The following is a 24,733-nucleotide window of genomic DNA, read 5'->3' on the forward strand; positions in this document are numbered from 1 at the left end:
AACTCAATCTCTATTCATCCAATCAGCATGGTTAGGTCACCTCCACACTTAAACACTTCTGTGACAGTACTGGAGAACAATCAAGTGTGTATTTACACTGCAGGAACAGCTACAACACTTATACTAAACAAACGGCACAAGCAACAGACAAACCCTCTCAACTTTACTGTCTCCACTAAGAGCATACAGAATGTAATTACCTACAACAACAGTGCTAACCCCTTGATGCATCTCTGTCATCAATACTGGTTCTATCCTAATATTGTGGATATTAACAATACTTTATATAGCATACCCCCTGGATCATGCAATGTCTTGTCTTCAAATTTCAATTAATATGTGAACTATGTTATTGTTGTACACTTAAAGTCTGGATGAGAACTGATGTCTCTAAGGCCAGTGAGGCTGCGTGTTGTCCACCGTCTGCCTTGAAACTTGAAATTTGAATAAACTATATTTTTCTTCTTCAAATGTCATAGCCTATCAGCAATAGGAATTCATACCAGCCCAGGTCAGTTCATTTGTTAGTATCTGGCTCATAGAAATTCAAGCTTTTTAGCTGATGTCTTTACCGGTATATGTTATGTCATTTTATCAGAAAAATAGCTCTCTAGAGCTTATATGACACTTTTAACTGGAATAAGCAACAACATAATGTTTCTTATATCTTGTACATCTTGTATCGAGCTTATATGTTTCAGGTAAATATCAAAACCATTATCATGATTATCAGATATATGACTTATATTTGAGTGAGTTCATATATCCTGGCAATATTTCAGCTGACACAAGCCACAGACGTTTGCCAGACCAAGTTCCATAACTTGGTGAGTCCTTAATTGGAACAAATGACCAGGCAACTTGCCAGCTAGTGTTAGGGACACAACTTCGCACAGTGTGTTTGGTATCTCAGGCCGACATGGCCAGTAGCATCACACATTTGCCTGAGTAGGTGAAGTCCTTGAGTAATGTGTCAACCTACTAACTGCAAGAAACCTTAAAACTCCATGCCAAGATATTGCCTGCTGGAGTATAGGTTTCGGATGTATTCCTGCGTTCCAGCATAAATGCAAAGAGGTCTGAAAGCAGAGTACTCCCAGTTAATATGTTTTGCCGATTTCATTATGTGTCAACTAAAATTCACAAACATTTGCCTGTGCCATGACTGGCAGACAGAACATTGAAACATACCGGAACATAATGTACAGAGCCTCACATCAGAAGTCAAAATGGTTTCTTTCATAAGAGCGTGACCTAATTAACTAAGTATGGCCCTCTTTGAGGACTTCTTATGCGACAGCCAATGGCATGTGAAATTTTTCAGAGGAAACTAAGCACTTTCCGAAGAGAAAAACAAAACGAAATATTCAATGTGAAGCCCAAACAGTTTCAAGGCATCTTTGAGTTCCGCTACACCAATATTTCACAATCTCCCCCAGGCATGCGCCATATGGTTTCCCCATTTCTTCCCTCATGCCACCCAATCAATACAAGACCCAGTGTTCCTGGTGCTAGTTATGCTGAACAGAAACAAGTTTCAAACCTGAACACAAGCTAAAACCTGTAAAGAAGGTAACTGCATCAGCATGATAAAGTAACACTGAACATTTAATATTCCCGAGTTTGCGGTAACTTTGTTGCTCCGCAGTAAATGAGTCTGCTTCGACCATCTCATGGAACAGATTTCCAATTACTGTCTTGAAAGTCTGGCTTAAAGAGCAGCAGTAGCCAGGAACATGGTACTGAAGGCAACCACTTGGTTACAATGGAATCACCTACAACAATGGAGGAAGGGCAAGAAACTAAAGAGAAGAAAAGAAGGTTTCTAAACCCTATTGTTTCATCAGTAATCTGATTTAGACAATAAACATGGAAATTAGTTCCATTCTCCATTTTTTCTACAAAAATAATCAATCCAGAAAAACTGAGACAACACAAAAGCCTGACAGAAATAACTGACCTTTCTTGTGTTCCCATATCAAGTACATCTGCAAGTTTCCATTCTTTATACATCAACTAGTAGTCTTCACATGATATTCTTGAACAGAGGATGCTCACCTTTTTATTCAAAACAGGGTATTATTCATTGTCAATTTGAAGTGATTGGAAATACTTTTTCAGTCTACCGGTAACTAATTAATGTGAGTGAGTGAGTTGGGTTTTACGCTGCTTTTTGCAATATTCCAACAGGGGTTTCACACATTGTATTCATGTGGGGAATCAAACCCGGGCCTTTGACATGACGAGCGAATGTATTAACCACTAGGCTACCCCTGCCTCCCTCAGTAATAGATAAGATAAGATAAGATAATATTTATTGCAGAATCGTTCCATTACGGGACAGATGCAATTTTAAGAGACAAAACATTATGATCAATATAAACATATATACAGACATACATAATTTACATTCCTGTAGACACAAACAAAATAATCAATATTATATATGTGATGATATTCTTTTTTATACATAAAATTGTCAACGGTTGATTATGGAGGGGTATTTATTGTTTGAAATTATAGATGTGGAAACAAATGCAGTTGATATTGACTGCTTCATTATTTGATAGGATGTATTGAAATAATTTATCTTCATGACTATGGACATTTACATTTACATTTTGTCTAGATAATTTTCCAAAGAGTATATTTCTTTCTCGAGTGTGTTTAATACAGTGAAGTAAGTAATGTTTTTCGTTATCAATGATTGAACATGTAGAGCATAGCCTCTGATGTAGTGGGGTTGGTGGCTTTGTGTGTCTTCCAAGTTCAATATTTAATTTATGGTTACTTAATCTTAGTTTAGAAAAGTGAACTCGATATTTTTTTACTTTACAGTGACTGAGATAAGGTTCTAATTTTATTTCATTTTTAACTATCCTATATGTCCTAAGTTTGTTTCCTGTGCCTCTTGTTGTATTTACATCTTGGAGAGATTCCTTGAAGAGGGAGTTGAATTTAGATTTGATTGTCTCTTTAAATATCGGTGATAGGAAAGCTGAAATGCTCAAATTGTGTTTTCCTAAGAATAGATTTAGCTGGTAAACCCATCCTAATCGTTTTTTCACCAAATATGTACTTTCTGTAAAAGCGTTCTGAAGTATTATGTTTTTGGAAGAACAGACATGGTGATAAAAATTTGCTATTTTGATTAATACTGTGTAGATAAGGGGGTAGAGTCCTAGTTCAGCTCGGCTTGCCCAGTTATGTGTTGTTTTGTTGACACCTAATATTGATTTACAAAATTTGAGCTGCAGCTAATATGAATGTCTATGTGAAAAAAAAACAGGAACAAAATAACCTTACTGACTGACCAAATTGAATGCTTGTATTTTGATCTTCCAGTTCAAAAATCAGTGCAAGACACTAATATATTTCTGAAAAGTGTTTTCATTTGTTTTCCTTCTGCCAATGTAAGAACAAAGACATTTCTGATCATTGCTAACATACCAAATGTGTGTATGTTATTTTTTAAAAACACCTACATCTTAAATCATGCATGTTATTTCTAGCCTGAATACGTAATCATAATGCATTGGGTATGTTCGAAAACAAATACAAACATCAATATTTTTCAAGGTCTGAAATGATGATCATAATTTGCTCATCTGACGTATATTATTGGCAACAAAATCCTGCTGCATATTTTCCTGAATCAATCCTAAAGCCTCTCCAAACAGCTATCTTCCCAATGAGCGTGTCTTGAACTAAACATCATTCTCCAAGTAACCAGCAAGATGCTTCGATTTTCAATAACCTCACTGTAAACATGTGACTGAAATTCAATGCTAATTCAGCAAACTATTTGTTAAAGTCAGAATTTTATATATATCAGGGAACCACAATAGCTACTCTCCATTCCAAATTACCATTCAATGACCGCAGTAGTCATAATGCATGAGCTAAGGAACAGTTCCACTTCTGGATTCTATTCACTAGCAACATTCAAGAGGTAATTTGTCTGTCTAAATTGTGACAGGACTCAGAGCCCTGCTGCATAAGAAACTGACATCTTTGGTTGTGCAAGCCCCAGAGAAATACAAATGCCAAGATATACATAACACTTTTGAATGACCTTCAGGGTTAGAATTTAATTTTTTTAGGCACAAGCAAATTTTTGCTTGTGGTTTTAAAAGTTACAAGCAAAATAAAAAATCAACAAGCAATTATTTTTTCTCAACTCAAAACTTCCAAATATATATCACAAGATTGCATGATCATGATTTATGCTGCATATAAATAATGGCTGATTATGCATGTTATGACATTCAGATAACAAAGTAATTAAATTACACTCATAAAACATTTATCAAAGAAAATATCTGCATGTGTGTAAAACATCTTTGCTACCACATATTATACACCATTTCAAGTTCCAATCCTATTGTTTATAAAATATGTTATGTTTATCACATTTTTTAGATAATGCATTTACAACTTAATTATGTTCGTTGTAAATAAAGAAAATGTAAGCTAACACATTCATAACGTCCAGATTAAGGACCAAGGAAGCGCAAAATTGACGATTTTCGCAAACAGAATCTATAAGATTTCATAAAAAACGCAATTGGAAAAATATTTTAAAAAGAATTGTAAATAGATCTGGTATCTGCCATTACCCATTTCCCGATATCTGCGGCTGTTCGTTCAGTAACATGAAGAGATACCTCCGTTTTCGAATAACATGGTCGTCGAAGACTGCCATGTGACACATCGCTAGAAAGCTTCGATAAAATTGGTTTCTAATGACGCTTTCTTTGCCGAAATCTGCTACAAGGTTCATGACTGGTCAAATCTGAACACGTGACCTAAGTCAGCCAATCAAATTACATCTATGGTCTGATAAATTTCAGAATTTGACGAAAGACTTTTGTTAAATCATGTTGTTCTGAACGTTTTAAGCAGAAAATTGCGATCTATATTAAAAATATGGAACTTCATAGATGTATCGTGCCAGGTTACGAGCTGTGACAAAGATTTTTCATGCTTATATTTTTGCATTAAACATCGTCTCCGAACCTAGGAAATTGAGACGACGAAAGCCGAGATGTCATTTGACTTACATTACACACAATCGCACGAAAAGATGGAAATAATAACTTAAATGTAAGTTTGACAACTTTAAGATATATTTTTAAAATTTTATCTATTACTTTGTATAACATATAGCTTGAAACGTCTTTACATTGCTCTTTTACATGTTCGATGTGGACCCGTTGTCGAAAAGCGTTTTCGAGATTTTATTTTCAATAACATTGCGGGAAATAGTGAATAGTTTTTTAATTTATCGATAAGAAATGATAAATTGAAATGGAATACGTATTTCAGACATTATGAAATGTGATAGATTAAATAAATGAATCATAGGACAGGTAGGTTAATAAAATTATTTACTATTTTGACGTGACTACGGCTTCGTCAGTCAACCGGGTGTCCGGGTGTCGTCTGGGATTCGAGGATGGCATGTCATCTTAAAATATGAAACGACCTTGGGTCAATTGAATAAATTACCGATGACATAGTTTTTACGGCATTTGATTGGTCTCCCGAAATTAGACATACGTCATTGGCATAATATTAATCTCCGTGCTATATGTTCATTGGTCAAAAAGAGCTCGGAATAGTCCGTGTTCACGAAAGTTGAAAAGAAGTAAAAGTTTTTCCCGGAAACGCGAATGGGGAGGTAACTCTAAATTGGAGGTAAACAAATCAAGGAAAATCTTCGCGAAATCAAATGTTATCACAGTGAATTTAGAAATTTAGGTATTTCTCAACCAATTGTTAAGCGGAAAAAAGCAAGACGCAAAAAATATCGTCTTTATTTTGATTTATAGACGCAAAATCATAAATTAAGACGCATTTTGCGTCTTAGCGTCCCTTAATTTCGAACCCTGACCTTAGTCTAAGACATACACATGGTAAATCATGTCTAGATATGTGCACAACCACGAAAAACTAACAACAACAATAGGAGGCAAATGTTACCTATCAACTTGACATTTACACAAAACTTCATTCAACATGTTCAAGTGCAAGTGAACTAACCAACATCTACAGCAGGGAAATCCAGACTCATTGGATATTTTCTCCATTACTGAATGTCCAGCCTCAGAGTGGATGGGAGGCCTAATGCATCTGTTCTTAATTCACAGCGAAAGGCATTTCACATTTATTTGTTTAGCTTCACACAACAGGTAACACTGAAATCATGGTAAAGCATTGCTAACACATGCTCTTGCTCATCAAAACAAGAACAATAGGCAACAACAAATGACTTCAGCTCCACAAACAATGGTCAGATATCACTCGTCCAAATAGCCCAACGTTGTATTTGTATTTTATATCACAAGACAGAGATGATCTTCAGTTTGGAAACCCTTCGCGGCAACTGCATAGACTTACATGTTACCATAAACCATTCTAGTGCTAAATTTGTTTCTACCCTTAAATGTAATATGGAATACTGAATGAGAAGAAAATTAAACATTTTTCAAAAGCTGCTGTGAAGACCACAGAATTGTAAAAATAGCATGAAAACAAACTACCTTATCATATATAAACAACTTGTGCTGATGCTGAACATCGATAATTCATCACATCATCAACATCCATATTAACCTCAGACAGAAGCAATCAAAAATGTTTCCTGAAAAATAGCCCATAATAAAAGGTAGATAAACGACAACTAAGCACACACATATATCCTCTATCTGTGGGTGTATTTTGCAGTGACAGACTTCACTTCAAACACATGTCTTGGCATTATTTAGTGTGTGTGCATGTGAGAGTGTGCATACATGCATGCTTGTGTGCATGTGTGCCTTTTCTGTGTTTCTTGCTATTATAATGTAACACACACCCTGGTGCATAGACTGGTATCAGCTGATTTCACTACACTAAAAACATCTTAGTAGACTCAAGATTTGGTCTGGAGATTACCGACTGCAGTGATCAACGCAACAGGCATTGTGAAGCATTACCCCCCCAGCGTGTTGCTGTGAACTATTCACCCATCCAACTATGCCTATTCCCAGTGACTCTCACCAATGTGCAATCAACTCACTGATGCTGATCATGCATTAGCAACATTCCCCTCCAGGCACTCATCAAGGTATGGATCATAGTGATGTGCATGATAACACACAAACACATGCATGTCCAGAGAATGAAGCAACTCAATATTTCTGAACAAATGAAAGTGGTTGAGTATTGGAGTAATGTTTGCACGCATGTCCTCTTGCCACCAGTCCATACTGAACCACCATTCTGTCCAAGTGGGAGGATTTCTCTCCTGTTTACCCAAAGAGAACACAAGTTTTTTAGTGGCTCAAAGGCTTTAACCCCTCTTACACCCCCTACACCCCATTTATTTGTTAATTCATAAAAGGATTCACTATTAACATTTTTTCAAAAGAATTATTAAGTTTTTCAAAAGAACTGACAGTTAATTCAGCTGTTACCTTTTCTAATCTCATCCGGTATGTTTTAAATTAGGAATGTCACTGCATCTCATGATATTTTAAAGTTGATGCTGTATTGAATCACTTTTATGAATTCGAATATGGAAACTTTATTGCCACAGAAATGTCTACTTAAAATCGAGAATAAGAGGGACGAAAATTCATTTTTAAACACGTAAATGCATGAGCCTATTTCCAATTTCACACGAAACTGATCAACTGCAGGCCTACATAGGCAATTTTTATCAATACACATCCAGAACATATCAATTTATTATGAATTGACATATTGTGATATGTGATATTATGACATATTGTGATATGTCAATACTAAAACTCCCAATGAATAACACCCTTAGTCTAAACCTCACAGTCCCACAAATCCAGTGGTGACAAATAGTTCCCACCTGTGTTTTAAGGTAGCCATAAAAAATACATAATTACTTGTCCACTGGCAGGTACACACAGTGTTTTGGCGAATGTCCATGGAGTCTTGGACACATTTGGAAATTATGGCAAGTGAGTGAAATGTCGGAAGGAGACATATTCTGTCAGATACAAGTGCTTGGAAATTGTATTAGTAAATTATTGACTTGTTCACTGACAGCTGAAATTCACAGTATTATATACCACTTGTCATGCTAGTCTGGCATTTCACACCCCTCTCATGAGGACATGAGGACAAGTGATACATCTGAAGCACGGAGCAGCGCCCAGACTTTTCCCTGTCACCAGACCAATCAAGACTACTTGGCACGGCCACTGCCCACCCGACTGAATGGACATTATATTGATCACATGGTGCCCAGGTTACAATCAAATTATTATGGATTTACTCTACATCTCTGGCTACTCCTGCCTGGATTAAACACTAAAAGGACAGTAGATTCAGCCCAGAGCATGGCAATACATGCCTGGACATCACTCTGTACAGTGCTCTCACAACAGAAATTCTTCTAGGATGTAAACACCAGTGTTTGGCTTTAACGAAACCAAGGGATCAGAAAAGAGGCAATTTTATTCATTGCATATCATATTATCATTATCAAAGATTCAAAAGTGTTTTGATCAAACAATTTTACTTACATAATTAACCTCTCAACATGCTCAAATACATAAAACATGATTCTCTTTCTCATAATACATTGCCTGCAGAACATGACAGAACAAGACAAAGGACTGAAACAGAATTATTAACTGTGTGCAAACCACTTGCCATGCTGCACCTTGTATTACACTTCACTGCAAACAAACAATGATTTGGTACTTGCATAAATGCATTTAAATGCATTCAGCCAACCTTGCTTACGAAACAACAAAACATCAAACCATTAATAATTCATATTATTGATAAGCATCATATGTAAATACAATGTGAAAAATGATCACTTACAATGATACCTCATTGAGAACCAGATTGTACCGTTCCCAATGAAGGCATCAGTATTGGTAAATTACTACAGTAGATTATCAAACCATTACTATGGTGTAATGTCCTCGGAGTATTTTTGCCTGGTAGATATTATTTGAGTAACTAGTATAGTTCATGTCCAACTAGTCCACAGCTGGTTTTGGTCTAGATGTTTATGTAAAACTAACTAGATTTGAGAAGAAATAATTCTGGTCCTTCTAGATTTTCAATAGTCTTGGACTACCAGACAAGTGGACAAGGATTTTTCATAAGGTGCGCTGATTCTACATGAAGAAAAAAGTTGTTAAAAAAACAACTGCAAAAGCAAGGCTTTGTGAACACGGGAAAGCTTCCTGAATGACTTATGCTGATGTCGTTGTGGTGGTATTACTGCCATCAGTGCCCCTTACATGCCTAAAAACTGCCTCCTCAGTCTTTACATTGTCATATAAACTGTCACCTGCTTAAGTGATAATTTGGGGTAATTATTGGAATGGCAGGAATCAGAATACTTGTAAATAGGTCAGGAACGACCTTGGAATATTAGTGTAGTTGAAAAAAAAAGTTCCAGTAAGAGCATCATCCCCGATTTCCAAAAAGGCCCTCGGCCCTACAATTTTGTTGAACACCTTCACGAATGTGCCGATTTCAGTAAAATTATGTTTCCTTATGATTCCCATCAATATAGCCTTGACTTTTATGAATTTTTATGTCCCCAAAGCAATAGCATAATGCATGTTTCCATAGTAACCTATTTGTCAACGGCGATGTACATTCATAACTCTTCTGAAGACAGTGTTTATTCTGAATGCTGGTGACTGGTAATAATATTGAACTATTCAGAAGCATACCTTCTAAACATTATTGTGGCAAAATGTAATACCCCGTTCACATGCACCTCTATACAGTTGTATGAATATGTGCATATGTGTGAAGAAATACATACGTTAGTATACTTGTCATGTGAACGGGTTTACTCAAGTGTGTATATTTACACCAGGAGCAAATTTGCATCATGTCTGAAGCAGGTGCTAATGTAAATGTAAATTTGCACTGTGTGTATATGTTGCAATGTGAACGTTTATGTCAACATAAGAGGATGATCAATTTAATATCTATTCTTTTGCCAACAACAAACAAATTGTCAACAGTTGCCAACTTTTATGCGCATATATACAGAGTTGAGCGGACAGTGTTCTCTTTTGGTTTCAAAGAGTCAAAACTTTGTGTACAAATTAAATCAAACACATGTTGCTTCACGTGAAAATGTTCGGTGAAGTAACTCTCTTCTCATTCAACTTTGATTGGAAAACAATGTGTTTTGTGTTGAAAGTCGTGGACAGACTGATGAATATGTGTGCCTTACACAATTTACATACCTAAGATGCTTTTCATGTGAACGCATAGTATGCATGTATGTATAGTTACACATGTGTAATATTACTTACGTCAGTACATTTTGTGCATGTGAATGGGGTGTAAGTAGATGACACACCATGTATATTTCAAATTTGACCACTGTGACTAGTAAACAAAAGGTACCGAACAAAACACCTATCAAGTATATCTGACTTTCCAGCTGATCATGCTAGTAAAGTGTTTGTCCTATTTATAACCTATATTCTAACTACACAAGGACGTGTACATTATACAACTAGGATGGCTCTACTGCAGCACAGTTGGTAATAAACATGTCATTAACGACACAACACCTGTAGCCATCTTAAATCCTATCACCAAATAACCATCAATGACATAACCCAGGCCAATTTGAACTGTATCAGTGAGGGAGGATTATATAACAGTGATCATGCAATCAACTTAATCCAAGACAAGTTGAACCACCTCACAATACGCGTTTGAGACAAGTAGGTGGTGCACAGAATTTGGGCTAACACATTTGGTTTGTTACAGGTAGAAAGGGTGTAACCATGCTGTGCAGGTGCAGGTGCAGGTGCAGGTCATGACAGTCCATGACTGACAATGCTCCTGGGAGCCCATGTGTTGCTCATAAGACTATGAAGAGTTCGGTGTGACAAGTTGATACCAAAATTCTCGAAAAGTCATTTTACTTATTTGATAGAAGGTAATTGCAAACAAATAAACATGTCTCAACTTTCACAATCATTTGATGAATGACATGACACTATTCACTATTGCTGGGATTCGAACCCACAATCATAGGTTTCTGCACAGCGAATGGCAGCGCCTTAGATGACTGGGCCACCCGCGCCCACTCCCTGATACTGTGTTTCCTGACTTCACAGCATGTGTAACAACAATAACCTTTCTAAGTTATATGAAATCAAAACTGACCTGATGACATGTGATAAGTATGGCTGCCACAGCAAAAGTTCCAGCAATTCCCTGAGCAGCTTGGGTTTGTAGGAAGATGAGAGGTTGATGTGTCGCATTGGTAGTGCCATTAGGCACAAGTGGCTCTGTCGTAATGTCAGACACCATCGATGTTGTCAGTTTCGTGATGATGGATGACGTCACTGTGGGGGCAACACTTGAGTTACCCCCACTTGACTCTGTTGTGTTTTCTGAACTCATCTGAAACAGGAACACATATTCTTGTTATAATCAATAGGTCTGAACATGTTTAACTCCCAGTTCTCATTATCCTTACATTTCATAACATGGTTTGTTTTGCAAACTGTACATGAAATAAGAAAGGAATGTTGATAAGTTTGAGACCTTTTTATCCATCATTGTGTTGCAAATGTTTAGCATTAGAGACAACAGTGAGTGAATTAGGATATACATCTTTTTAATTATGTTAATGTTCAGCAAGGTCACCTGTAGTTTTAACCATGCTAAATCACTTTGGAACCGAAAGCATAATGTTAAAATTTAGTGCTGTTAAATCTACAGGTAACCTAGCTGTACATTGAAAACACAGCATACTCGTCTCCTTTCTACCATGACAAAAGCAAAGGCAAACCATTTCATGTCAGCTAAAATATTGATTGAAGTGAAATGGGTTGGGTGCAATGTTTTCAGTGGGTTGTCCATCTCAACAAAGGAAACACTGATCATTGTTTTTTTCTAAATCATTATCATGATTCTACTGTACTTTTCTCTCACAAAAAAACAGCCATCATAAGTGTATAATACAGCAAATTTGTAAGCCAACGTGAAACAAACATCACAAGGTTTTCTTCTGCATCGCATCTCATTATTATGACAATCAGGCAATAGAAAAGCACCAAATTTCAAGCACTCTAGTCCCTTCAACTTGAAATACATCACCTTAGTCGATATCTATACAGTAGTAGGAACTAACAGTTTTAGCCCACTACTCCTGATAATGATAACACATAGTGGACCCTTTAAAAATGGCAAATTTCTACTAGTCCTTATGATACCATAACCATTTGGCAGTTTAGCAAGGACTACAGGACTAGTGCCAATTTCTAACGCTGCTATCATATTTTCAGACAACTCCATGGTTACCTACTAGTCACTAATGTTTTGATATCTTTCTGACTACATACTCATGCCTTCTGACATTTATATGTTTTTATTAAAGATATAGCTTCAGTCAACTTCAGTGCATGCATGACCAGATGGTAATCAATGGTAATATAGATGTTCCTAAATACTTTTTCCCAGTTGGCCGGTAAAACAACTCCTTATCAGACATTTTGTACCCAACCCTTGACGCTACAGCGGGTATCCAGGTAGAAAATTTGGACACGCCACTGCAGTAGTGTCAAAGTTTGGAACTGATATTCTTATTGTACTGCTGGTGGTATTGATTTTTCATATCCACATATGACAAGCAACTGTTTATGTGATTGCAACATATCAGGGCTGGGACTAGTCCAAATTTACTAACCGGGTACCCATTCCCTATTACCATGATTACCTGATTCTACCTGGTAACCCACTGTAGGTCTCAAGAGATAGGTTAAAAATGTCCGATTGGGAATAGTTTGACTGTAGCCCTGACAAAATGTATTTAGATACAAGCATAAAACGATCTGGTCATGCATACACTGAAGTTTACTGAATTTTTTCTTGAAGTCAGAAGGATTGGGTGTATAGTCCGAAAGAAATGTGAACATTACTGACTTGTAGTGTATCCATAGAGTTCTAAATATTTTTTGTCACAATATATCACATGACTAACCATGAGTTCAGTCCTGTGAGTACCTGGGACCAAATCAGTACCCACACAACCCGAGTTACCCATCCCTGCCTTAAAATGTATCACAGAAATGTGTTTCTAAAAAACCAACAGAAATTAACAAAACAGAAAGTATGAAAACTTCAACTACTCAAGCAAATCTATGCGAAAATAGAGCTCTGACAATTGGACAAGGATAGCAGACAATATAAATTACACTTACAACATGAGTAAGTGAAATTTAAGTAAAAGTTTTGTAATATTTCATAAGCTTGTCTCCTTCATGTCATTTTTTCTAAAGTGTAAACAGCAGAAATACCAATGGTGAATGCAATAATGTATCAAACCTGTCAATTGTTTTCTTTCCTTTTTCGAAATATTAGCACTGAACACTGTCAGATGGTGTCTCTAAAAGGTGACATCAGCACTTTATGTGTCAGCACACAACATGCACAATAACCAGAGATCGGGCAGTACAAGAAAACATACATGTGAAAACTTGTAACTCAAGGATATCTCATCTAACTTGTGATGATCATAAATAATATGAGTGAAAAGGGATCTTGAAGATTGTTCAGAGTTACAATATTTGATCACTATTATACATACTAATATTCTTTCACTTGCGCAAACACTCAGTAAGCTTGACATTATGTGAAGCATAATCAAACTGTTTTGAACAATTCGGACCTAATATTGTTATGGTATTAAATTCCATTAATGGCTTCAGAACAAATCATAATTAATGATGCAGCCATTATCTTGATCAATACCACCAGAAAAACGTATTGTTCCTTTTCCTGTCCAAAGACATACCCTTGCAATACAATCCTAGAATTATTATGATCACATCAATGAACTCTGCTAACAGCTGATTTCTTCTGAAGTGAACAAGTGTCAAACAGCATTCAGGACTGGTTCTGTTCACAGAATCATTTCTGTCTTCCGTCTGTCACTTCATTTCGATTGCTTTCAATGCTGGTGATCGGTCATACATACCCTCCTGTTCTCTCTAGATAGTTGTACACACGATCTTCATTTCATAATTCAGATAATCCAAACGTATGACAAATATGAATCCAAAATAAACAGAACACTGTAATGACACACCAAATTGTCAATATATCTTTCGATAGCAAATGGCGATAACAGGAAGTGACGTACGCGCACCTGAGGATGACGCGAAAATGTGATCTGACAGATTCAAGGCTTTCTTGAACACATTTCTAATGCAGTCCTCTGTTTTGCTGAAACTAAATCGTTTAGTCAATCGCAATTATGTATGTTTGCTAAATAGTTTCAACACTGACATCGTAGTGCAAACATTTTCATTCAATGATATTTGCGTTCTTATTTATTTTCCAACAGTTATCTCCCCTACTGGGTTTTTTTACAAGAAGTTGCAAAAGCAAAGGAAAGTGGCGGGAAGTGTGTGTGCAGTTTTCGTGATAACAACAATCAAGTAAATAATATTTCTGGCATTCTAAACTACACAACCATCATGCAGAAGTCAATAATGTAAGTATATTCATCACTGTTCATAGTATGGATTGCCACGAAGATTATCAATTTTGAAACATCATAACGTCAGTCCTGATCATTAGGCCTATTCATAATTCATACATAGTTAATAACAATCCGTGAAAGTGCTTAATTCAGGTTCATAAGAGGCATTTTTAGCTGTGGATACTCAGACAATCATGCATCTCATGAAAACTAATACATGCACTAAGCTGTGACGATATTATATATGTAAACAATGAATAGTTGATAAACAATCCAGAACTTCCAAATAGTATCCAATGAAGATGTTTCTCAAACATTACGAAGTGATAAGCCTAGTTATTACCAGGCTACAATGGAACTGCATCAAAATGGCACCAAAATAGGCTGACAAATAGGCACGTATCGGCTAAATTGTGCTCAGATTTATCTGGTGAAATCATCACTCTAACAATATGTGGTACATGTAAGGACAACAAACATTATTTTCCCCTTTAGAATTGGCAAACATTTATTGGAAAGACTAAAGCCCATATCCTCTCCCAAAAAGTTATTTTGTATGCATTGCCAATCAATCCTTTTAATGATATATATTTTTGAGGGGGGATATGGGTGGAAGTCTTCACCATTTATTGCCTCTTTGACAACATTCAAGCCACATTTTCTATTCCTACATTCACTCAAGATAGAAAACATTCTCCGATTTATACTTCTCTCAAACATCATTGTGATGTCTGCTTGCCCTAGAAACTGGTGGTAGGGTCATCAATGGAGATAACAGTGATAAACATTATTAGCATCAATAGTCACCAGCATTGTTAAAAAAGCTGACGATTAAGCAGTTACCTTAAAATCCACATCCCAAGGCTCTTCAGGGCAGAGTTTTCACCCAGGTCTTGTCGGTCATCCTGAGTGATGTCATTCTGGTCCATGATATTCTCTTGATCGGAAAGGGTGGTTGAATCGAGACATTCAAAATATCAAGATTTGTGTCATAGAAACGTTATATTGTCAGTTCTGACAAGTTGGTGACGTGTGTGTGTCACCTTAAATACAGGCAGTGTGGATGTGAATAAACTGGTGTGTATACTCCCTGGTTCTTGGGAGAAGTGTGATTACAATATGAGTAATACGGTTCACTTAAGTCCTGACATTTTTCCATTGCACACGGACCACCAACTGTGCCTAAACACTGTTAACTCTTCACACCATATTACTCAATTAGTCTCTTTAGCAGTTACAGTTAACACCTTGTTTTTGGCAGTTTGTTATCATGAATGTTAATTGGCCCAAATGGCCTGAAACAATATCAGATCTATGCAAAGGTTCAGATTGACTTCAATACTTGGATATGCTGCCTTTGGAAACATATATTGCAATATGCACCTTCCTATGTTGACTGTCAATAACATCAGCAATATTTCATATGATCATTTTGTCACACGCACACCTATTGTCTCAGGCTTTTTGTGAAAGCTTTTAATGAGGGTAGTGAAAGTATGTGCTGACATATCTTTACATTTTAATGAGAGGTAGTGAAAGTATGTACTGACATATCTTGTCATTTAAATGAGAGGTAGTGAAAGTATGTACTGACATATCTTTACATTTTAATGAGGTAGTGAAAGTATGTGCTGACATATCTTGTCATTTAAATGAGAGGTAGTGAAAGTATGTACTGACATATCTTTACATTTTAATGAGGTAGTGAAAGTATGTGCTGACATATCTTTACATTTTAATGAGAGGTAGTGAAAGTATGTACTGACATATCTTGTCATTTAAATGAGAGGTAGTGAAAGTATGTACTGACATATCTTGTCATTTAAATGAGAGGTAGTGAAAGTATGTACTGACATATCTTTACATTTTAATGAGGTAGTGAAAGTATGTGCTGACATATCTTTACATTTTAATGAGAGGTAGTGAAAGTATGTACTGACATATCTTGTCATTTAAATAAGAGGTAGTGAAAGTATGTACTGACATATCTTTACATTTTAATGAGGTAGTGAAAGTATGTGCTGACATATCTTGTCATTTTAATGAAGGGTAGTGAAAAGTATGTGCTGACATATCTTGTCATTTTAATGAAGAGTAGTGAAAGTATATGCTGACATATCTTGTCATTTTAGTGAGAGGTAGTGAAAGTATGTGCCCACATATCTTTACATTTTAATGAGGTAGTGAAGGTATGTGCTGACATATCTTGTCATTTAAATGAGAGGTAGTGAAAGTATGTGCTGACATATCTTTACATTTTAATGAGGTAATGAAAGTATGTGCTGACATATCTTGTCATTCTAATGAGGTTGTGAAAGTATGTGCTGACATATCTTGTCATTTTAATGAGGTAGTGAAAGTATGTGCTGACATAACTTGTCATTTTAATGAAGGGTAGTGAAAGTATGTACTGACATATCTTGTCATTTTAATGAGAGGTAGTGAAGGTATGTGCTGACATATCTTGTCATTTTAATCAAGGGTAGTGAAAAGTATGTGATAAGATAATCTTGTCATGTTTCAGGTCCTTCTTTAGTTCCAAGACGAAGGAGAAAGAGCCTGAAGAAAGTGTTACTGTCAAGTAAGTTCATCCTCACTGTTGCCCTTCTAGATGTTTAGCACTGGCCCTTTTACCAGTTGGAAGTGATTTAGCATTCTCTGTGTATCATATATCTGCCATTGTAATTTTCTAACATGAAGAAACATGCTTTACTGTGTTTAGATTAATGTGTTCCCTCAGTGTTCTTGGTAATTGGGCACGGTTGGTCTGAGGTGCAGCATATCGCTGCGCAGAGTTGTATTCCCTCAGTGTTCTTGGTATTGGGGCACAGTTGGTCTAAGGTCCAGCATATTGCTGCGCAGAGTTGTATTCCCTCAGTGTTCTTGGTAATGGGGCACAGTTGGTCTAAGGTGCAGCATATCGCTGCGCAGAGTTGTATTCCCTCAGTGTTCTTGGTAATTGGGCACGGTTGGTCTGAGGTCCAGCATATCGCTGCGCAGAGTTGTATTCCCTCAGTGTTCTTGGTAATGGGGCACAGTTGGTCTAAGGTGCAGCATATCGCTGCGCAGAGTTGTGTTCCCTCATTGTTCTTGGTAATGGGGCACAGTTGGTCTGAGGTCCAGCATATCGCTGCTCAGAGTTGTGTTCCCTCATTGTTCTTGGTAATTGGGCACGGTTGGTCTGAGGTCCAGCATATTGCTGCGCAGAGTTGTATTCCCTCAGTGTTCTTGGTAATGGGGCATAGTTGGTCTGAGGTGCAGCATATCGCTGCGCAGAGTTGTATTCCCTCAGTGTTCTTGGTAATGGGGCAAAGCTGGTCTAAGGTGCAGTTGCCTCCCTTAGGCGCACCAGAAAGTTATGCCCCTGGGTTTGAATCTAAGGTTTGCCCTGATTGTTTCTTGGTCTCCACACCAACCTGTGCTCTTTGGTTTTATCAAAGCGAATCATTTCAGGCTTTCTTCACACACCAAGCTAACACACCATGATATAACTGGAATACTATTTTGAAACTGTCAAAACCAACTCACTAACTCCAGATAATGTTATGAATCATTGAGTATTTACTCATTTCATTGCTCTTCAGTGTTTCATTTAGTATTCAAATTATTTGCACTACCCTGTGGACAGTCAAATAAGTAGACATTGTTTTGAAATAATTCTGCTTAAAATGCTACTTTCATGAACACAAATATTGTGTTTTTCACACATTTATGGCAGGATTTTCATGGCATGATGTTTTGTGGCCATGTGCCTCCATGAACAGTGTGGTGTGACCAGCACTTCAATCTCACATTAGTGTTATATGTCTATTAGTGTTATATGTCTATGTTGCTGTAAGTGAGCATTAGCCCTGGTATTAGGGCTTCCACGAGTCCAATTTTTTGGACTCGAGTACCCGAGGTGTGAAACTCGACTCGTACTCGAGTACCCGAAAATAGGCCGTCCTTTAAGAATATTGGTTCATCAGATCAAAATTGCCATCTAAAAGTATTAAAACATGTTATAAGTATAATTGAAATGCACTTAAATGTAAATAGAGAGCGTCCACGAAACTTGTTTATCTGTCAAAGTGTATGGAAGTGTTCAGTGTTAATGTTTGCTTGTAACTGCACTAATCTTAATCACGACCATCAAAAACATTACGCCACGTCTACAAATACTACAATACATGTTGAACACAAACCAAGTTGTTGTTTTTCTGACGATCAGCGTTTCATTCGACACCTGCCAACAAGCACGAACAATAGTTAGCAGGAAGAAAATCGATAATGTGCATCACGTGACATACACGTATACACAGCTGCTGGGATGCAAGACTAAGGCCGCTAAATATGGAAATGTAGTACTATAAGTTCATTCATTCATGAGTTGGTCACGTTTTCAAACTGTACCAAACAGAACCTGTCGCTTGATTTGTAAGCACTGAAATAGCACATATATATCAGCTAATCAGTTGCTAATCTGTGTAAGGGAATACACTTGGCATTTGAGTCGGAGCAAAAAAGCAATAATTGCCTTGATACATTCAATTTCTTAAAGTCGGGAAGGAAAAACAATAATTACGTCTATTTTATGTGACATTCTCAATTGTTCTAATGTACATCTACTTTCTACAAAGAATACATTCTTCAAACAATATTTTTTCAAGCTTTAATCAATATATTGATGAACAATTGAACATTGAAACAGAGTGATCTCCCCTTATCGAGTACTCGAGTCCTTGATAACGGGTTCGAGTCCCAGTAAAACCAACCCGGCCCCGAGTACTCGAGTACTCGTTGAAGCCCTACCTGGTATCCAGTCACTCCCGTCGAGTACATGTAGCCTGAAAACCTCAGGGTATTGTGGTACTTGTGAAGTACGCTAAGCAGAACACTAACCTTTATGATTTTGTTCGTGTTCTCTATATCAGATGTCATGTATTTTATATTATATGCATATTTTATCGATAAAAGTTAATTATTTACATTACTCGCTCCAAGTGAAAGCCTGGCCTCGTGCTCAGCTTGACAAGGAAGCGAACTCTAGCTTACCGCGATAAAGGGAAAAGTTATGGATGGAGGCTCGAATTGAACAAAAACAGGACATAACTCAACCCACCACAAAGTATGATGATACCAGACTTCAGTGATTTATCCAGACATGTGCAAAGATATCACTAGTAAAATTCTGTACGTGTAATAATTAATGGGTATTCAATGCATTTTTATTGAAAAGTAAGAAAATGATATTTTAGAAAATCAACAACAAAATATCAGAATATCTATTTTAAGATTTTTGTTTTTAAAAAAGTGGACGAAAAAATTTGTCCAAAAAAGTGGAAAAAAATGTTAAAAGTTATTAAACATAAAAGTTAATTCACATTGATGCAGATACTCATCTCGCCTGTAGCACAGATACAATACATGAATAGATTGCCTCTTCTAGATTGTAAACACATAACTGTTTTTGAGTTTACATATCTTTAACTCTTTGTGTAAAATCCATTATAAATATTTGAGCACTGGAAGATCTAACAGGGTTTTAACCAACGCAGAAATGTGCGACAGTATGCACAAATGTATGGAATAAACATGATAAAGGGAGAAAGAAATCAATATTGCATCCCAAAGGATGCACAATAATATTCATTGTACATACTAAATTCTTGTCAAGAAATATAAGGTTCCTGTAACAGTAGGCCGGATTGCATACACGTTTCATCTGTGGCTGATAAGTTCCTGTAATTAAAGCACTGGGGAAGGTTTGTATGTTGTTAAACTCCACACACAGCAATATTCGAGCTGTATGACGTCGGCCTGTAAATAATCAAGTCTTGATAAGACAATACAGTAATTGATATGAAAAATGATCCATGCTGTCAGGGTTTGATGACATACAATCAACCAAGTCAGTGAGACTGAACACCCGATCCACTCACTTGCCTCTTATGACTAACACAGGTTGCTGTGGACCAATTCTCACACGAAATTCCCACTGGGCATTGGGGAAGACATATTTATCAGTCTACACTGTGGCTGTCTCTGGCATGATGGACGACAAGTTGAAACAGCTCACTGATGTATTAACACTGAAAAAATAATTTTGGAATTCTTCACAAATATGCCTATTTATCAGTAATGTTTAATGTTGTGAAAGTCAAAAAGTACCAAAAAAAACCTCCAACTAACTGGTATTCTGACAGGAATCAGAGCTACAAGTGTGTAGTGTATTTGTGTAAAATACCCCCCAAAATATGCAAAACCCAATTATTTTCAATTAACTTGCGTACAGAAACCTATGCATTAAATGAAAAACTCAAATGTATAAAAACGGCTCGCATAAATACCCAATGAAGCCCTTTGAGCATGTGTACAAAAGAGCTATGTTCCGAAACACAATTACGAGCTTATTTACTTTCCGAGTCAAGCTTATATATTTAAAACAGTTACGAGGGCTGGCCTAAGTTCTAAGCCTAAGTGGGATATCTCAATCGGATTGAAACAAACTTTTGCCACCAACAAGTACAATCATTTAATGAATCACAGACATAAGAACAACAACTGTAGTGTTATTATTGTCATCAGGTACCTGCAACTGAAAGGGCTAACTCCAACACAGATACATGCTGACATGGTCTCCACTTTAGGGGATGATGCCCCTTCCGTTTCCACTGTAAAGAAGTTGGCGGCGGAATTTAAGCGTGGCAGAGAGAGCCTTGACGATGACCCGTGTCCAGGAAGGCCTTCAACAGCAACCATTCCGGAAAACATTACCCGGGGTGCATGACATGGTGATGGCTGATCGACGATTGACCACTCGACATATTGCCAGTGTTGTGGGCATCTCTCATGAGAGGGTTGAGCACATTATCAACGAGTTGGGAATGACAAAGGTCTCTGCAAGATGGGTGCCAAAACTCTTGACAGCGGATCAGAAACGTGTCAGATTCCTGATGTCCCGTGACAATTTATGCCGTTTTGAAGCAGATCCCGATGATTTTTTGTCCTGATTTGTAACCATGGATGAGACCTGGATTCATCACTTTCAACCAGAAACCAAAATTCAGTCTAAACAATGGAAGCATCCGGAATCACCAGGCCCCCAAAAAGCCAAGTCGGTTCCTTCTGCTGGAAAGGTGATGGCTTCAGTCTTTTGGGATTCCAAGGGTATTCTGCTGATTGACTATCTTGAAAAAGGCCAGACTATCAATTGAAGATATTATGCTGACCTACTGAGACAGTTGCGTGAAGCTATCAAAGCTAAGTGACGGGGAATGCTCACTAAAGGAGTCCTGTTCCACCAAGACAATGCTCCTGTTCACAAATCGGTGGTTGCCATGTCAGCGATCCATGATTGGAGCTTCGAACTCATTGACCATCCCCCGAATTCACCCGATTTGGCCCCATCAGACTTCCACCTGTTTCCCAAAATGAAAAAGGAACTAGCCGGTCGCCATTTTCCTAGTAATGATGACATCATTTCCTCTGTGAATGACTTTTTTAGGGTGGCTTTAGAAAATTTCTTACCCTGTGTAAACCTGGAAGGGGACTATGTGAAGAAATAAATGAAAACCTTTGGCTTGGTACGGGTCTTTCACAGTTAGGCTTAGAACTTTTCAGCCACCCCTCATATATACATCTAAAACATTATTTCAGGTGGGTTTTTTTAATCTTAAAATGTTCACTAATTTTGTATAAAAAAACAATAGAGTGATGAATAGATGAGTGAAAAAATATTGGTTACCCAATGAAAAATGTAATAACCCAATTAGAAAAGAAACCTTACAGTAAAAACTCAGTTGCTCAAAAAGTTATCTTGAGCTCTGCTCTGTTTTGAAACTTATATCTCGCATTATGCACTTCTTCCTTCTTCTTTTAATCCTTATGTGGAATCATGCTTGAAGGTAGTTTCCAGCTTCAAAAAACATTTTGCAACCCAAACAAATGGGTCACACACTATAATCTCATGCGTTGTGGGCCTTTACAATCCGGACCACAGATCTTCACAGTGTTCTCCCTTTTCGAGGAAGCTTTCTGTACATATTTACGTAAATGTCAGAAAAGTAATGTTCGCCGGTCTAAATCCAAGGATGCTGAACACGGGCCTTCCTTTGCCAAGCGTATAACCAAGACAGCTGTCCCCTTCGGAGAGCTTCCTGCATGAAGACGTTCCCACCAAAACAAAACCGTCGTCTGTCCCCCTGTGCCTGTTAACATATCACGTTAGTTCGACCTGCAGCCATCGATGTGTGCACAGTCATGACTAAGCCATGTCCATGCCAGCTTGCTATCCCATCTGTCGACCCTTACAGCTCGCTTATCATCCCCCGCACCCTCACATGATGTTCCAGTTGTCAACGATCTGACCACCCTGTCACAGGACACAGTCATTTCCATGATGACACTGGCAGTTTTTACTTCACCGGAAATTGATTGTGCATGTTCATCCTCTACTTTAACTACAAGAAGCGTGAGTATACACAATCGCCTTCTATCGTCGTCCCACATTCAGCCGACCTCCCACTGTACTGTCTGATCAAGACTGGTTATCAACGTACATTGTTGGAATATTGCTTCAAGCGACGTATAACCATACTCGCTCACTCACTCATTCACCTACACATTGCCTTGATCAGATTTACTAGGATGGTTTGGAGATGTCATGATTGGCATCTCTCTCCCTCACCTCCTTCACGGAATCACCATACTCTTATGATCGGCGTTCGTTCCATCTGTTGCTCAAGAAGATTGCCAGAGACATTAACAAGAAAATGAAGATTGACTGGATTGTGCGCTGAATGTTCATCAGCGCAATCAACAGATTTGACAAATTCGTCACTTTCTGACTTATTTGCAAATATCATCTTGCTTATACACCTTGCTAATGAATTCTACAGGGAACTAACTGCCTTTACACTGCTATTATTTGGAACTTGCAACACCGCTTCGTCTGTCTATCATCGTCAAACTTGTAAGTCATATGAAGGGTTCTTGTGTGTCTGAAGCTTTTGACCTTCTGTAAGGCAAGACTGCAGTATTTGCTGTTCTCGTGCAAGGGTGATTTGCATATCACATGCCAAGATTTCTCTGCTTTTGTACACAAAAATCGATTATGTTGGATCAGACTGACCTAATGCGAGCCATGCGCTGCATTTTCAGTAGTATTTGGGTACACAAGGTACGTGATCTAGACTACCATTTGTCGACTTTCATTTTTTGAAGAAGCCTCGGTGGATGAGTGGGTTAGATCGCTGACTTAGTGTGCTGGTGATTAGGTGCCTCACTCTGAGAGTGTAGGATTGTATCCCAGAATAGACTCAAACCAAAGAAATCCTACAAGAATTTGTACTTACAAAGAAAGTGTAATCCCGAGTATAATATTTGTTGATTGGTGAATATAGACACCAGGTTCGACGCTCAGCTCCAAATGTTTGTCTGTCCCATCCCAGATCCTCAGGTATGGGTCTACAACACTCTGGCCATCTTGTGGGGGTACCTCAACGCCTAAACCTTTCCCCCGACCAGCCTTCTACCACGTGTCCAACCAACCAAATTCAACTACTTTTGGTCGTGCCGTACTAGCCAGTACAAAGTTGATACACAGAACTGGTAAACATTGCAGAAAGAAAGTTCCACCATCTTCCTCTTAGGGACGATCTTCTCCTCCAGCCTCACTCCCACCTACTACATCCGTCGCCTGAAACCCTACATCATCTCCATAAGTCACTTGTCGCCAAAGGGTATTTGAAGAAAGCAGCCAAGATCATCACCTACGCTCATTGTACCTCCACCAAGGCCTTCTATGACCATAAATGGAAGGCATTCAAAGTTAATTGTCGAGCTTGGACAACACCAAACAGTCGTCTGTTTCTCCTCAACAAGTCACTGAGTACCTGCAGTATACGAGATCAACTCAGAAGCTTTAGGGCTCTACTTTGGCTACGTATCTCGCTGCATCAGTGCCACTACGATGATCTAAGGTCTCCACGGTTGCTGAGCAGTTACAATTCCTCATTCTGTCCTACAAAATGGCTGACCAGTCAGATTGTTTCCAGTCGGCCTTTTGGGATCTGTATGTCATTCTCCGCCATCTGTCCTCTGCTTGAGTATGAATCATTTACTGAGACCTTTAAGACGGTGGTTCTCCTGACCCTTGCAACTGCTACTAGAGTGAGTGAGATCCACACTCTTGATGTTAACTGGATCCAGTTTCAGAGAATTCACAATGGTCTATCTATG

General features: G+C 37.7%; 2 protein-coding genes across 3 annotated transcripts in view; one reads left to right on the plus strand and one right to left on the minus strand.

Moving 5' to 3' along the window:
* Positions 1-14,145, minus strand: part of LOC139468208 (transmembrane protein 184B-like) — a 49,059-nt gene extending 34,914 nt beyond the window's left edge. Inside the window, exons 1-2 of one of the 2 annotated variants that reach the window (XM_071250026.1) lie at positions 14,006-14,145; positions 11,188-11,427 (exon numbers count right to left, since the gene is read on the minus strand). In XM_071250026.1, coding sequence (XP_071106127.1) covers positions 11,188-11,427 — 240 coding nt within the window. In that variant the 5' untranslated portion in view covers positions 14,006-14,145. Of the gene's footprint in view, positions 1-11,187; positions 11,428-13,822; positions 13,961-14,005 lie in introns of those variants that run through there. The other variant, XM_071250027.1, reaches the window with a different exon arrangement.
* A 260-nt stretch (positions 14,146-14,405) lies between these two features.
* The window catches only part of LOC139468209 (DNA ligase 1-like), a 93,277-nt gene continuing 82,949 nt past the window's right edge, over positions 14,406-24,733 (plus strand). Inside the window, exons 1-2 of the mRNA XM_071250029.1 lie at positions 14,406-14,524; positions 17,037-17,093. Of these exons, the coding sequence (XP_071106130.1) occupies positions 14,508-14,524; positions 17,037-17,093 (74 nt within the window). The 5' untranslated portion in view covers positions 14,406-14,507. The remainder of the gene's footprint in view (positions 14,525-17,036; positions 17,094-24,733) is intronic.

This window comes from Haliotis cracherodii, unplaced genomic scaffold, assembly GCF_022045235.1.
Source record: "Haliotis cracherodii isolate W230 unplaced genomic scaffold, xgHalCrac1.p SCAF_2, whole genome shotgun sequence".
Taxonomy (NCBI): domain Eukaryota; kingdom Metazoa; phylum Mollusca; class Gastropoda; order Lepetellida; family Haliotidae; genus Haliotis; species Haliotis cracherodii.